The sequence below is a fragment of the Leguminivora glycinivorella genome, chromosome 22, assembly GCF_023078275.1.
Source record: "Leguminivora glycinivorella isolate SPB_JAAS2020 chromosome 22, LegGlyc_1.1, whole genome shotgun sequence".
NCBI classification, from domain to species: domain Eukaryota; kingdom Metazoa; phylum Arthropoda; class Insecta; order Lepidoptera; family Tortricidae; genus Leguminivora; species Leguminivora glycinivorella.
In genome coordinates this window covers 13,268,578-13,284,927 of record NC_062992.1, presented here as the reverse complement: position 1 = coordinate 13,284,927, position 16,350 = coordinate 13,268,578, and the positions used below count along the sequence as shown (strand labels likewise).

The window sequence follows — 16,350 nt, the reverse complement described above, 5'->3', positions numbered from 1 at the left end:
CCCTAAGGGTAACTAAACCTTATTGGAATTAGTCCGGTTTCCTCACGATGATTTCCTTCACCGAAACGCGACTGGCAAATATCGAATGACATTTCGCACATAAGTTCCGAAAAACTCATTGGTGCGAGCCGGGGTTCGAACCCGCGACCTCCGGAACGAAAGTCGCACGCACTTACCGCTAGGCTACCAGCCTTTTGTACTTGTACTTTTCTATATTCTGTGCCGATAGTTCATAGCTTAGGCACTGGTCTCACCGCGAGCTAGTAAGCTATGAGCTAATGGCTATAAAAACGAACAAAGAATAAGGACTTCAATGCAAATAAGAGGCGATATTGATAGCTCACCGCTGGGCGAGTAACTATAAACATCGCCGTGTCTCTTTTATTTGCACGGGAGTGATTATCTTTTGTTCGTTTTTATAGCCGATAGCTCATAGCTTACTAGCTCGCGGTGGGACCAGTGCCTTCGGAATAATACCAAAATAAATAAGGCAACTTTGTCTTTATTTAGTACTAATCTTTTGTAACGATACAATCTCAAACTCTTAAACTAGTATAAACTTACATATTACTTGACATGGATTGCTCTATAACCTTTTCATTTCGACATAACTAATACCTAAGTAATTAAGTATTATTAAATCAAATTATCACTAAACAGTAAGTGTCGTAGTGTAGACACCTAGGCCAGTAAAATAAGATTACCTTGATCACATGTAATTGTCGAAAAACATGTCGAAATTCGATTTTGATACAAATGTGAATGACGCTAATAAAATTAATTTTGAATGATGATATTGTTTATTCATTCATAATGAAGATAATAAGCTCATATAAAAAGTATTGTGTACAATAGTGATATAATTAAGCTTTTCACTCTCGTACCGTACTATTAGGCCACTCAGCAAGCTTCGTGGCCTAAACATGGTACTCGACTGAAAAGCTATTATATCACGTTCATGATTGTACATATACATATCGTCACTACTTTAAAAAAAACTTGTATCTTCGTCTGTCAGCGAAAAGAAAATTGTAGTAAGTATGTATGGAATGCATATAGACTTACTGCGTTTTAACTTTGAGGAACAGCGTGAGATACGAGATTTTTTAAAAGTAGTGACGATATTTCTAATATAGCTTACAATAGCTTTTTTGTCTTCTTATTTGGTGATTTTCCGATTTTATCCGAAATATGTTCGCTGAGCCGCTACTGTTCAGATATTTGTCTGTCTGTCTGTAGCTTTTTTTGCACGAGTACATATTAATCTGTCTGTCTGTCTGTCTACATGAGTACGTATGTGGGCGCGCTCATGACGCCGCAGTTGTTGTCCTTGGCCGACATTAGCACGTATCCGTCGTTGCCCCACATGTTGGACCACGAGTTCTTGATCAGCCAGTACTTCTGCCCGTTGAGGATGCCGTACCCGACCGCTAGCACCGCGTGGTCCAGCTCTTCCACTTTGTTTTTGCTGGGGAGAAGGTATTTTATTAGATAAAGTTAACACCAGGGGCCCGTTTCTCGAAAGGTACAAGCCTTGTATTACAAGTGCGCGAACTGTCAAATCGTATGGGTTGTCATGGAAACACACTTGTAATACAAGGCTTGTACCTTTCGAGAAACGGGCCCCAGGGAGGGGAAAATGGTGTCTCAGGATGGCGTGAGAAATGTCTGAATCGTCACAACATTTGCACGAACTAACTGTACCTAAACTGTACTAAACTGTACCTATAGCGAAGAAAACTGTACCTCAAGCAATCACGCATTAAATAGATAGTTACATAGACACGCCATTCTGACGTCAGGTTGGCGCGCATAGCCGTGTATCGCCCCAACGCGTGGGAACTATGTTCTGGATCATATATCAATAAACTGTACCTAAACTGTACCAGGGGCGGCTCACTCCGCGATTCTATCGCCGCGCTACAAGTACATGCCGGCGGCCGCGAGTTCGCGGCCTAATCAGGGGTGGCGCGCGTTCTCACGGAACGCACGTTCGCACTTTCTATGGTTACTTTACGTCGCGAGTTTTTTTAAGGTTAGTGTCCGCGTGTGTAATGGCTAATAATGTTTAGTTAAATGAATATCATGAATAATATATATACCATGGACATTTTTACACAGATCTACTATTGATTAAGTCCTCCGGAGAGGTTGTCTTGTGATGTTGGAATTTGAACAAAAATAATATAAATACTATATATTTTACCTAGAAAGCACCCAAGACCTGAGTATTATAGTATAACATTTTATCCGAGTATTATTTCGTTTTAATCCTTAGGCAACCCTATCGCCGAACGCCGCGCACGTGCGGCTCGTTTCTTTGTAAGAATGTTGTAGGCATTTATAAAGGCGGCAAGTCGTGAACATCAAAGCAGTGGGCCTTCTGTACTTGTACTATTATATATTCTGTGACTGTACTTCATAAAACTACAGACCATTTTTTTTACGGGCCATTTTTTTTTTAAAGTTGTCCACCCCACTTATTTTGCAACATGGATATTAGGCTACTCAGAATCGCGAGGTCTTTCGATCCTGATAGGATAAAAAAAAACCAGCCAAGAGCGTGTAGAGCCACGCTCAGTGTAGGGTTCCGTAGTTTTCCGTATTTCTTTCAAAAACTGTTCAACCTATCAAGTTGAAAATAATTTTCCTGGAAAGTGTTAAAGGTCTACTTTTGTGATTGATTTCGTATTCTGTTCAAAAGTTAGAGGGGGGGGGACATTTTTTTTACTTTAGGAGCGATTATTTCCGAAAATATGAGCATTATCAAAAATGGTTTTAGTAAACCCCTATTCATTTTTAAATACCTATCCCACAATATATCACACGTTAGGGTTGAAATTTTAAAAAAACACTCCCCACTTTACGTGTAGGGGGAGATTTTTTTTCCACTTTTTATTTTATCGTCTTAAAAGGTACAGTCAACCAATTGGAACCCGTCGTCGTCACGTCACTATGACATAGTTCTACAGTGGCCTAGCCTAGGGTTCCAATTGGTTGACTGTACTAATTATAAATCAAAATATTTTTTATATATTAGGAGGTAGATATTTACCATTGGGGCTCGAAGTAGACGCCGTGCGAGTAGAAGCTGAACGTCTTGTGCGAAGCGTCAATGGCCACCGAGATGGGCCCGTGCTTGAAGATCGCCAGCTGTAAACACAGTGTTTATTGATTACATACATACATACAATCACGCCTGTATCCCATAAAGGGGTAGGCAGACCACATGAAACTACTAAAGCTTCAGTGCCACTCTTGGCAAAAAAGGGGTTGAAAGAAAACGAAACTGTGACATTGCAGTGACAGGTTGCCAGCCTCTCGCCTACGCCACAATTTACCCCATAGCCCATAGTCGCCTTCTACGACACCCACGGGAAGAAAGAGGGTGGTGAAATTCTTAACCCATCACCACACAGGCAAATACTTACACACAAGCAGGTTTAGAAATACTTTCTTGAAATACACACTGTTTACTGAAATTTGACACAAAGTTCACTAGATAATAATTAATAATGGTGTATCCCTTGCTTTTAGATTAAATTGTTCGAAAGGGCAGGGGCTCACTCCGCGATTGTATCGCCGCGCTACAAGTACATGCTGAAGGCTTAAACAAAAATATATAAATACTGTGGTGTGTAAGGAGTGTACACGTTTCTAATGGGTCGGCAACGCGCACGTGACACCCCTTGAGTTGCGGGCGTCCATAGGTTACGGTGACCGCTTTCCATCAGGCGGGCCGTATACCTGTTTGCCACCGACGTGGTATAAAAAAAAAACTGCATATATACCTAGAAAGTACCCAAGACTTGAATATATATGTAGTATAACATTTTATCTGAGAATTAATTCGTTTCAATCCATAGGCAACCCTATCCGACGATGCGCACGTGCGGCTCGTTTCTTTGTTAGAATTTTGTAGGCATATAAAAAAGGCGGCATTTCGTGAACATCAAAGCAGTGGGCCTTCTGTACTTGTACTATTATATATTCTGTGGAAAGGGCCTGTTGGCTTCAGCCCCACGTACTCTTCCCAAAGGTCCGGGACCCCATGGTCCACAGTAGAGTCACAGTATAATAAAGAGTATTATCATACAGTATGGCCACTCCCGCTTCCCGCTGAAAGTGCCGCCCACCCCCTCTCGGTTACCTCACAGTTACCGTCTGTCAAAAACGCGAACAGTCGACCTGTCATATGTCACTCATACAAGCATAGTACGCGTTCACCTACACGAGCTTAGACTGTGTGCTAGGAACGCGCCTCTTTCATATATTTAATCGCCAGTGTCCGAGGTGTGGTAGAGTGTTTTAAAAGTATGTTGTTTTAAAAGTATGTTAGATTGCTTACTTTTTCCTCTTACCGCGATTATCCATTTCATTTGTTGGTCTCGTTTCCAATTTGTTTATGCAAATTTATAAAATTTGTGATCACTGTTTTTCCCAGTGTTCTTACAGTTAACTACGCAGCAAGTATCGGAACGCATAATATATATTTATTTATTATTATTACTTTAAATGCAATGTTTTTTTATGCCACAGTTTCGTTTTCTTTTAACCCCTTATTTGCCAAGAGTGGCCCTGAAGCTTTAGTAGTTTCATGTGCTCTGCCTACCCCTTTATGGGATACAGGCGTGATTGTATGTATGTATGTATGTACTTTAAATGCACGGATATGTAAATTTCGCTGTAAAAAGTGACAGTTGGTCTGCCGACAGTTCCTTTTTTGGCCACGGTGCGCGCTGAAATCGATTCGTGGTTCTCCCACCACCTACTTTGCACCCAGCCAATACCAGCAGTTTATTTCTTACTTTCCTAGTCTATGTATGTAATTAACCCTTAAGTGCATGGTGATGTATATATGCATCATATATTTGATGGCCTGTGGCTCGATATGTAGCTATCCAAAATCACATTTATAGCTTAATTATTATTCATTAGTTATTATTATTTAACAAACAATTACATAAATTAAATAATATAATGATTTACTATTTATTATTTAAGGATTAAGATGAAATGGCGGAAAAGTGTGAAAAAACAGGACGATGGCGATTTTTAGTATGTGATTTAGGCTGATTTTTTCGGAGTTAGTAATTAGTTTATGTTTAAACATTTTATAATAGAGGTTTCACAAATAACTAGTGTACCTTTTTAATAGTTTAGTCAGTTTTTATCAAATAAAACTTACCAATTACGATATACAGTGCGTAAACGTAATAAGGGCGATAAATGAAACCAGGCATATAATTCAATATTGTTATCATTAATTAAGAGGTGTTTTTGAGTTACTCTTTAATTTTCAGCCCATAATTAATTTTTGAAAAATTTCCCAGCAGCAATGTGTAAAATCTTCGCTGGTCTCAGGTCTTCGTAGTGGTGGTAGAAATAATAAGCGGACTGTAGTTTGGTGCTGGTTTAATCCAAATTGTGGAAGACAAAGAAAGTGGTACAGTGAATGTCGTTGGAGGCGGAATAACCGTAAGTTTTCAAAAAGCTCTAAAAGCTGTCAGATTTGAATGTGAATATTGCCAATTGTAAATAGTGATTTCAAGTATGATTTTATACACTCCAATGAATATTTTAGTTAAAAAATATGCAAGTAGTATTAATGAATAATAGAATTATAAATGAACATTAAATAAAAATTGAATAAATTAAAACTGATGATTTGCAATGCGTAATGTCAACTTGAATACAATATTGAATATTTTAATGAAAGAATATACAAATTGAAATGTCAAAAGTTGCATGATAATGAATTAGAATTAAAATGAATTATTATTATTAAATTTATAAAATTGAAAATTGATTTTTAATTACAAAAATGAATATCTTAACCTAACGAAGACAGGATCAAAAACCAGGGTGGTTTTTGAACGGTTTCGTAACATGCTCCCGCCTTGAAGTCTGTGACTTCAACTGTATGCCGAGGGGGAGGGTAGACGTTGTTGCAGACCGTGAGATACCGTCGCTGCCATGGATGCCTTCCAAGTTGTCCTGCTGCTGAGTGCCACGAACCGGTGATGTCTTGGAGGCTGCAATCTGTGCATGTGGAACGAAATGTGTGGATCGCCCATCAGGAAGTGGAAAGGAACGAAAGGACTGAAATATGTTTGGGTGAAAATTACCATAATTTGAATCAGTAGGTTTAATTTACCTATGTGAAAGTGTGTAATAAATAACGTGATAACAGTATAAATGAATAAACACCTCACGCTCTCTTGATACGTTACCTATCAAGAACTGTATCGTTTCGTTATTCAAAAGAGGCCCTGCATGTAAGAACGTGAGGCGGTAATATTTGAATATAAAAATGTATACATATTGACGCTGATGTTTTGAACTGAGCAACCCTGAACGTTGAAGAACCTGAATGTGAATGGAGTTGCTCGGTCTTCCCACCCCACGATCGTAACTGCACCTGTGAATTGTATTGCCATGTTTGGCTTCCAAGCTACGCTCCATAGAAAGGGAGGCAACTGAAGTTCGCTGTAATGAGTATCGCTGGACTGACGGCCGCTCATTAAACGCGATGGATGTCGTGGATTGCTGATCATGAGCAGCTTTTGGACACTGACATTGTATCGTACAACTGTCACTCGGAACATTTGAATCTAATTCCCTAACTGGAAACTGAATATTTGTATTTGAGGGAGTTTTATGTGCGGATATGGATACTTGTGTGTTTATCGTGCTATCTAACATATTTTTGATCGCCTGAGTGGACACTTTCACTGTTGAATTAAGTTTTGAATACTTATGAATCAGGACTTGTGCATTCGACATGCTAGCGAAGTAAATGTCTTCGAAGAGTGCCCGCTCATCCTCTATATACTCTCCGCTTGTGAATTCTGACAATATGTCTATGTCTAGCAGCAATGTATCGAACTCATTGTATAAAAGCCCTATTCTGTCAAATCGAAGCTGCAGCTCTGCAAGCTGTAACTCGTTTACTTGCGGTTCAACAGCTAGTTGCGACACAAAATTGTGAAAAACAGTAAGTTTACCTTTAATAAGTCCAAGCTTGTAATTAAGTTTATGAAAATCATGTTCCGATGACATTGTGGCATAATAAAATGCTAAAAAATGAGCCTATAAATATTGGTACAAATTATGACCTTAAATAAAAACTTTGCTCTTAAAAAATCTCCAGGCGCTAAAACTATTTGCTATGCGAATCAAAGGTATGCACTTGTATTACATAACCTTGTTTACGACTTATTTGCACTGCAGTTAGTTATCAAGATTGTTTTAAGAACGTGTTTGCCTATTGTTTTTGAAGTTTTTAATTGAAATTAGCGTAATAAAGTTATAAAATGATTGAATTATTGTTATTGTATTGTATAGGAATTATGTGAAAGTGATAGTTTGTATTAAAATCTTATGTATTACTGTGAACTGGGTCAAGAGGTTATACCTACTAAAATGAATACCTCTAGTGAATAATCCTATCGAAATGCCTACTGGCTTCTAATCCAAACTATGGCAATGAATTAACTTTCTGCACTGAATGGGAAAGCAATGAATTTGGTATTTGAATAGGTATGCCTGAATAATACCTAATGAATATTGCAGCTACACAGAAAATGAAGAAAACAAAGGAATGTGGATAAAAAAAGAAAGGAATGGAACGATCTCACTTTGTTCGTTTTCCTCCTGGGCTGGATGCTGCTGGATCTTGAATATTGGCTCCCGCTGATCTCCACTGAATACTCCTGGACTGGTCTAGTTGGCGCTGAATTGGCTGGATCCCGCGACTAACTGCTGGTCACGGATGGATGCCCACTGCAATGGGATGCTGCGTGTGGTCGTCGCGACTTTCACCCGTCCTGGATCCTGGCTGATGGGATGGGACTCGATGAGTGGAAGCCCTGGAACCTGCACGCAGCTGAATACGCCCTGCGCCAACCTGGTCGACCCACGGCTTCGATGATGAAGACCCGTTGCATAGGTGGAGCCTGACTCGGTGCCACAGTCCTGTCCTCTCACAATCCAGAGGCTTCGAAGGACCATGTAAAATCCAAATGGATGTGGATTCCAAATTGAAAAAATGTGAATAGTTGCGAAATTGAATAAAGAAGTGGCACTGTGGATGTCGTTGGAGGCGGAATAACCGTAAGTTTTCAAAAAGCTCTAAAAGCTGTCAGATTTGAATGTGAATATTGCCAATTGTAAATAGTGATTTCAAGTATGATTTTATACACTCCAATGAATATTTTAGTTAAAAAATATGCAAGTAGTATTAATGAATAATAGAATTATAAATGAACATTAAATAAAAATTGAATAAATTAAAACTGATGATTTGCAATGCGTAATGTCAACTTGAATACAATATTGAATATTTTAATGAAAGAATATACAAATTGAAATGTCAAAAGTTGCATGATAATGAATTAGAATTAAAATGAATTATTATTATTAAATTTATAAAATTGAAAATTGATTTTTAATTACAAAAATGAATATCTTAACCTAACGAAGACAGGATCAAAAACCAGGGTGGTTTTTGAACGGTTTCGTAACAAATGTACTGTAAACGTGGTTGCGGTGACAATCAATGACAACTGTCAACGAGCGTTTAACGCGAGTGTGTTTGCATTACGTTGCGGGCCGAATTAATTTGTATGGATAAAAAAAATATTTCAATTTTAAGTAAAAGTTACCTAATTCCATTTTTTATGTCCTATACTCACCACCGTTAAGAGGTACGCCCGTATTAGGTTTACACCCTGTATTTATATAAATAAGATTTGGCCTGTTTAACTTCTAACAATGATTTAGTATAAAAAACGATTTTTTTTTTTCCAGAATCAGAAAACCATTGTCTATCACATATATTAATATCTCGTTCAAAGAAAATTCATGCATTTAAGGGTTAAGTATCATAAAAAGCGGTACAGACCCTGAGAGCCTTCTCGTCGTTGGTGGTGACGTTGACCCAGCCCTTGATGGAGGTCACCAGAGTCACATTGTCGATGTGGCAGTACCCGTCCTGCACACACAAACACGTTAGTTATACGCCTGCAGCCATACAGACAGACACGTCAAACTTATAACACCCCGTCGTGTTTGCGTCGGGGGGTTAATAGTTATTTGTTATACAAGGGGGCAAAGTTGTATTTTAACGCCGAGTGTGGAATTGAAAAACGAGGAAGTGAAAGGATTCTATAGTTGAACCACGAGCGAAGCGAGTGGTTCGAGAATAGAATCCTGACCTTGCGAGTTTTTTAACACACGAGAAGTAAAATACATTTGCACCCGAGTGTAACACAAAACTTTTCCCCTCACTATAGCGAGGAAATTACAAAGCAAAAAATGCGTTTATCACTGCTTCCAGTAGTTCCACAGGTGGTAAATCATCTTTATTACTAGATTCACCTACTTTTATCAATTTTAAAGCAGTTAATTTGACTTTATTCAAGGTCAAATTACTTTACCCACTAGTGGATAAAATGCGTTTTTACCCGCTGGTATTAAAGGACAAAACACGTGTTTCCGAGCTAGTGAGGGGAAAATAACTATTTTTTTCTTTCTTACACTTTATCCGTCTATTATGTGCCTTAGGAAAGCACAGCGTCGCTTTATGAAGATGCTATGTATTAACTCGCCCTTTGTCAGTTATTTTTGTTCGATTTCTGGACGTTTTTAGCGTTTCTGAACGAACTGTCTGTCACTGTCACCAGAAGGCGCGAGACGCGCTCTGACTTGTCATTGCGTGTTTAACTCGCCGCCATTTTGCATCAAAAAACTTTTATTTACGAAAAATACGAAGGAAAACTAAAAAAATGAGTGAAAACGAGCACGAAAGGGGTTCAAAATCGGCCTCGGAGGCCGAGACAGCTTCTGACTCGGAGTCAGAGCGAAACTGCCCGTCCTTTCAGGAGGATAGGGCTGACCCACGTGTGGATGCTTTAATGAGCCAAGTTGGGTACTTAACCCATTTTTTGCAACAAATGGGCGGCTCGGCGTGGCCGGCGGGTCCTCCACCCCCGCTATTGCCGCCGCCACCTCCGCCACCACCACTACCGGCGGCGCGGACGACACCTCTCCCGCCGCCACAAGTGCCACAAGCGAACGCCTCTAGGGCTTCTACATCGGAGTTTCTCACGATTCCGTTTCCGGCAAGTGGTTCGAAGGAACTGATTCTTGGAAGATTAGAGAGTGACGTCGATAAGAAGGAAATACTGAAGGAGGCTATGCCAGACAGAGTTGAGACAGTAAAGGGCCTGCAATATTTTGGCCAGAGCACGTGGAGGGAGGTCCGTTACGCCAAGGCATTACAAAACTTCACGGCCACTCCGGCATTCACAGACTTGAAAGTAAACGACGAGTTGTGTCGGTTTTTAAAAGGTAAAGACTACGTGTTAGGCACTGAGAAGGTCATGGCCGGACTATCAAACGCATTGTTAGAACAGCGAGAACTCGTTCGTGCAGGACTACAAGAAGTGATCGATTGGGCCTTTAAAGGCCCACAAGAACTCAACCCAGAAGCAGTTTTTAAAAGACTCACAGAAAAGTTTGGAAGTGGGTCGGCTTACGAAAAGTGTGTTGAGGATACCTTAAAGGTAATATGTGGTAAACGCTCCGAATGTATCGAGACCAGAAGGGAGAAGATCCTGCAAGAGATTCAAGATAGAAACATACAGAGAGCGATGAGGAACATTCCTCCTACGGAAGAACACTTATTCGACAAGAAGGGCTTCTCTCAATTAGTTCATTCCCTGGGCGGACCAGCAGCATGGCTGAACACACCAGCCGCGCAAAGGAGAGCCCCGTTGAAGCGCAAGGCTACAGAGACCCAGAACTATTCCCACAAGAAACAAAGAAAATTTTTTCGCAAGGACGGAGACGAAAAGGGAAAGGGAAAAGGAAAGAAGTCCAACTTTCGTGGCAAACAAACCGGCCACGTTAACATTAAAGAGGAGAAATGACTATCCAGGGTTCAGAGGGGGATGCCTAGCGGATTTCCAAGAGAGATGGAAGGAGCTTGGGGCCAACAGTTTCATAATGAGGGCAATAACAGCTTCCCGCATCCCCTTTTTTCGAAAGCCCCCATTAACTTTCCCAACAACAACTATTTTAAACCGGTTTGCTACAAACCCATCTCGACAGATGTCAGAGGAAATAAGAAAGCTGAAGAGTTCGGGCGTTTTGAGAGCTTGCACCGAGCTTGGCCCATGTTTCCTGTCGAAAATGTTTCTGGTGAAGAAGAGCGATGGGGGTGTGAGACCCATCTTCGACCTAAGGGGTCTAAACAGGTATGTGGTGACGAAACCTTTCTGTCTAATCTCCCACACCTCGGTACCAGACTTCCTACAACCTAAAGACTGGTTGGTGAAAGTGGATATATCACAAGCATACTTGCATATCCCTATAGCGCAGTCACATCAGCGGTTTTTATGTGTCAGCTATCTGGGGGAGTTATTGCAGATGACTGCCCTCCCATTTGGCCTCTCTTCGGCCCCCCGTCTCTTTGCGGGTGTTACTTGCTGGGTCGCGGAGATCCTACGCAAGAGAGGTTGTCGGGTCCTAGTCTACCTAGATGACTTCCTCTTAGCTCACCAAGACCGAGCAACATTAGCAGTTCAGACTGCAGAGGCTGTAGAACTCTTTCGATCCTTAGGCTGGCATATCAATTTTGAAAAGTCGACCCTGATACCAACTCAATCAGTGCAATATCTAGGAATTCTTTGGGACACTCGACTCGGTCGAATGGGACTGACAAGACAAAAGCAAGATACTATTACGCAGCTTCTTCAGAAATTAGACTCTCGCAAGTTCTGTAAACTTCGAGAATTACAGCGCCTCCTGGGGCTTCTGAATTTTGCTTGCTTTGTGGTACCAAGAGGAAGGCTGCATTGCCGACACTTACAAGTATTTTGTCGCTCTTTCAGGAGAGACGCCCACCGCATATTGGACATTCCGGGCCGGGCGCTAAAAGCGATACAATGGTGGCTCGGGGCCATCCACCAGGCAACAGCACCCATGCACCTACCGCCAGTGCAACACTTCCTCTCTACGGATGCGTCAGGAATTGGATGGGGTGCACATGTGGACAGATTGACCTTAGCAGGAACATGGAACAGGAACCAAAGGACATGGAACAGCAACAAGAAAGAGATGTTCGCAGTAGTATCAGCAATAAGGGCGCAAGGTCGAACACTGAGAAATTCCCATGTACTACTGCAGACAGACAACAGGACGTTGGTTGCATATATCCGAAAAGAAGGCGGGACAAGATCAATAGGGCTATTGAACCTGACCTTTCATCTGCTCACCTTGGTGGACCAGTGGAAAATAACATTGTCTGCACAGTTCCTGCCGGGCAGATACAACACGATTGCAGACCGACTGTCGCGGAGACAGTCGCTCCCAGAATGGCACCTGCTTCCAGCGGCCACTTCAGTAGCATTCAATCTCTGGGGGACACCCGACATCGACCTCTTCGCGTCAAGAAGATCGGCAGTCGTCCCAAGGTACGTCTGCCTAGACCCGGCAGATCGTGGAGCAAGTTTTATAGACGCATTCAGTCGGAACTGGGATTACACCCTAGCATGGCTATTTCCCCCGCCAAATTTGATACCTCGAGTACTAACACACCTAAACAATGCTCGGGGCACATACTTATTGGTGACGCCAAATTGGACTCAGCCATTCTGGATGGCAGACTTGAAGTCACGAGCGATAGAGGGCCCTCTAGAGATACAGAAATTGCAGAGGGTACTGATAGACCTAACAACCGGCCGAACCCCGCCAAGGGTGGAGAAATTAGAACTTCAGATTTGGAAGGTTGGGGGTGGGGCCACAAACTAGCAACCTGGTCTAAGGAAGAAAAGGAGTTGCTGAGGAGAGGATGGAGAAGATCAACCATTCAAACTTATATGCCTGCCATTAGGCGATGGAGGAAGTGGTGTGATGAGAACAGGGTTAACTGCAGATCGCCAAGTGCAGAAGAAGTAGCACAGTTCTTAGCCAAGACCTACACTGCGGAGAATCTCTCTTACAACTCCATGTTACTTCAGAAGTCAGCAATTTCCACATACTGCGGACAAGCAACAGAAGTTTTCTCCAGTTTTTTAGTGAGGACTGCACTTAGGGCTATCCAAAATTCAAGGCCTATTCCACACAAGCCCCCAATTTGGGATTGTAGAAGAGTATTAGATTGGCTTAGCAATACTCCAGCTGAAGAGACCATATTTGAAGCCGCACGAAGGTCAGCCACCTTATTACTTTTGGCTTCAGGTCGCAGAATCCACGACTTAACATTACTCAAAGTATCCGAGACTCAGTATAGGGATCTAGGTGATGTTATACAAATCTGGCCCTCTTTTGGATCCAAGACGGACAGGGGTCAGAGGCGACAGTCAGGTTGGGAGCTACGGCGCCATATTTCTGAAGGTATATGCCCAGTAACTTGGCTCCGTAGATATGTAGAAATGAGCCAGGAGAGAAGGAGTGCGAGCCTTAGCAATTTATTTGTTAGCATCCGAGGTAGAGAACGACCCGCATCTCGGACTTTGATAGGAGGCTGGGTACGATCAGTACTGAAGGACGCAGGTATAGATGCTCCTCCAGGCAGCTGCCGTTCAGCAGTTGCATCTTTGGGTTGGCTACAGGAGCGACCAATAGAGGAAATTTTACAGAGAGGGAATTGGCAAAGTGAGAACACCTTTGCTAAGTTTTACTGTCGAGAGATAAAAGAAGCACAGGAACGCGACATTTCTAGAATTAACCTGTTTGAAAATTTTTCTGACATTTAATTCAAAATTATTTTTAGTTGATTGTTTGCATATTTTGATATTAATGTTGGACAGGGTTGTCTGTTATGTTATGACATGCCTTTAATTCAAATTAAGGTAAAATTTTAATCAATATTTCTAATAGCTTCAGTGCGGTGCAATAAGTTAACTCACATTTAACTTTGATTGTACAAGTTCAGTACTAGTTGGGCCGCTCTGAGGATATGGGGCCACTCAGTGGCATGCCAGCGCTAGCTGTGATCATTAGTATTTATTATTGTTGTTGCAATAAGGATCGATTGAAAATCGAACAGACTCTATATCAGCTAAGTTGATCTCTATTCTCTATGAGAGATAAAGACTGTTTTAGAAGTAGATAGGCATTTAAGTTCCTATGAAGGCTGTTATAGATTAAAGTATATGTTTAAGTTATCATGAGAAGGAGACTCATGTTTTAAGTTTGTTTTGTGTTGTATTTTAAATACTTCTTAATAAAGAATTAACCTTTCTAAATAGTGGTGTTCATTCAACATGTAATCATAATTGCGTGTAAACTTGTCACCAGCAGATAACAAACACGTCTTCATAAAGCGACGCTGTGCTTTCCTAAGGCACATAATATAACCGTTTTACATAACAATAAAACGATTATTATGTGCCGAGAGAAAGCACAGCGTCGCAGGAAGTTTCTTCCTGGTGAAGTACGCATTGACAAGTCAGAGCGCGTCTCGCGCCTTCTGGTGACAGTGACAGACAGTTCGTTCAGAAACGCTAAAAACGTCCAGAAATCGAACAAAAATAACTGACAAAGGGCGAGTTAATACATAGCATCTTCATAAAGCGACGCTGTGCTTTCTCTCGGCACATAATAATCGTTTTATTGTTATGTAAAACGGTTATATTACGGAGTTACATATGTCTTTGGTATGTATAAATATTTTTAGTATGGACGTTTCAAATATATGTACCTGTCCCAAGTAGCCGCCATAGTCCTCCTCTGTAGGTAAACCATGTTTCATGATCCACTGGTACGCTCGGTAATCCTCGCCGCCGTCGCAGCCGTTGTTGCCGAAACTGTAATCAATTAACACGTTAATATTATACCTAAAGCTACTTCGCCATCTCATAGGCGTTGCGTTAATGCTGAAATTAATCATATGTGAGTGTGTTTAGTAAAACGTCCCACTTTGTCGGTTACCATTAAGGCGAGATTTACTTGTATCTTTATATGAATAAACTGACAAAGCGGCTTTATAGCAATCGACAAAGTGGGACGTTTTCCCGTGCACTCTCACATTTGGCGATATTTTTTTATACTACGTCGGTGGCATGGAAAGCGGTCACCTATGGACGCCTGCAACTCAAAGAGTGTCTGAGGTGTATGCGCCCGCGCCGCCCCCACCACCAGTCAGTAATAAACTAGCTTCGATTCATATCGGTTGTTTGTCATTGCGCACCCCAAGTACTTCCCACTGGCGACGGACGGACGTTTACTCGCGCGTGTGTGTTATTCTTGTTAAAATTTAATAATGTCAAATCTCCTCGGAAGTTTAACCGCATTTGACCACACTACCCAGGAATGGATAAGATAAAAGACATTTATTCATGACGCTCACAAACACGTACGTACATGTACACACAAGAATAGGACAAAAAACAGAGAACAGAACATTAAGTAAGTGCGCATCACGAAATGGACCCAACTCAGCATAATGCTAGCTGGAAGCCAGCGCTGGTCTGGTGGAATGGGAGATTTTTAAAAGCAGATTACAGCAATATATTAAGTTAAATGGGGTAGCGGCGGACAATAAGTGTGCTTTGCTCTTAACGCATTTAAGTGATGTGACATATCAGCTGGTGAGGAACTTAGTGCATCCTAAGAAGGTCGAGGATTCTAAGTTCGACGAGCTAGTAGCAGTGTTAGATAAACAATTAGCGCCGAAGCGCTGCGTTTTCGTCGAACGGGCGAAATTCTACGAGGCGACGCGTGACGTTGCAGAAAACATCGAACAATGGGCGGCTCGAATAAGTGGACTTGCGGTACGCTGCGAGTTTGGAGCCTCTATGGATGAGCTGCTGAGGGACAGATTCGTGCTGGGGCTGAGCGTAGGCCCGGAGCGCGACCGGCTGTTCGAGCAGGATGCTGCCACGTTATCGTTCGCGAAGGCCGTGGAGGTGGCCCAGAAGGCTGCGTATGCCAGGAGCGCGCGTACTACATCTGTTCCTACTGCCATCGTGCAAGTGAAGCAGGAGCCGGTGTACCGGGTTGGTACAAGTCGCCCAGGTACCGGGGAGTCCTCCGACTCCCGACGCTGCTCCGTGTGCGGCCTTAAGAGCCACGACGCAGCTAAATGTAAATATAAAAACTACCGCTGCCAGGTGTGTGGACAAAAAGGGCACCTCAAAAAGGTGTGCAACTCTGAGAAGGCGAAACAGTGTCGTGTCAACTGTATTCAAGCTGACCCTGACGGCCTAGCCACGACAATGGTCTAAGGCGGCGAGCGGGGCGGCTGGGCTGCGCGGGAAACGCGCGCGGGCGCTAGCCATGCCACGTACTTTTAGAAGCGGCGGCAGGGCCTAGGAGCGGTCAGAACGTTTTCATATTTAA

The 16,350-nt window shown here is 42.0% G+C and overlaps 2 protein-coding genes across 2 annotated transcripts in view; one reads left to right on the top strand and one right to left on the bottom strand.

Moving 5' to 3' along the window:
* Positions 1-486: 486 nt before the first annotated feature.
* Positions 487-16,350, bottom strand: part of LOC125237765 (digestive cysteine proteinase 1) — a 34,819-nt gene continuing 18,955 nt past the window's right edge. The window contains exons 11-14 of the mRNA XM_048144940.1: positions 14,711-14,816; positions 8,906-8,995; positions 3,056-3,153; positions 487-1,468 (exon numbers count right to left, since the gene is read on the bottom strand). Of these exons, the coding sequence (XP_048000897.1) occupies positions 1,282-1,468; positions 3,056-3,153; positions 8,906-8,995; positions 14,711-14,816 (481 nt within the window). The 3' untranslated portion in view covers positions 487-1,281. The remainder of the gene's footprint in view (positions 1,469-3,055; positions 3,154-8,905; positions 8,996-14,710; positions 14,817-16,350) is intronic.
* On the top strand, positions 10,239-14,249 carry LOC125237763. The gene is made up of 2 exons (XM_048144938.1): positions 10,239-11,261; positions 11,898-14,249. Exons 1-2 carry the CDS (start codon positions 10,956-10,958, stop codon positions 13,761-13,763), a joined length of 2,172 nt encoding a protein of 723 aa, XP_048000895.1. The 5' UTR covers positions 10,239-10,955; the 3' UTR covers positions 13,764-14,249.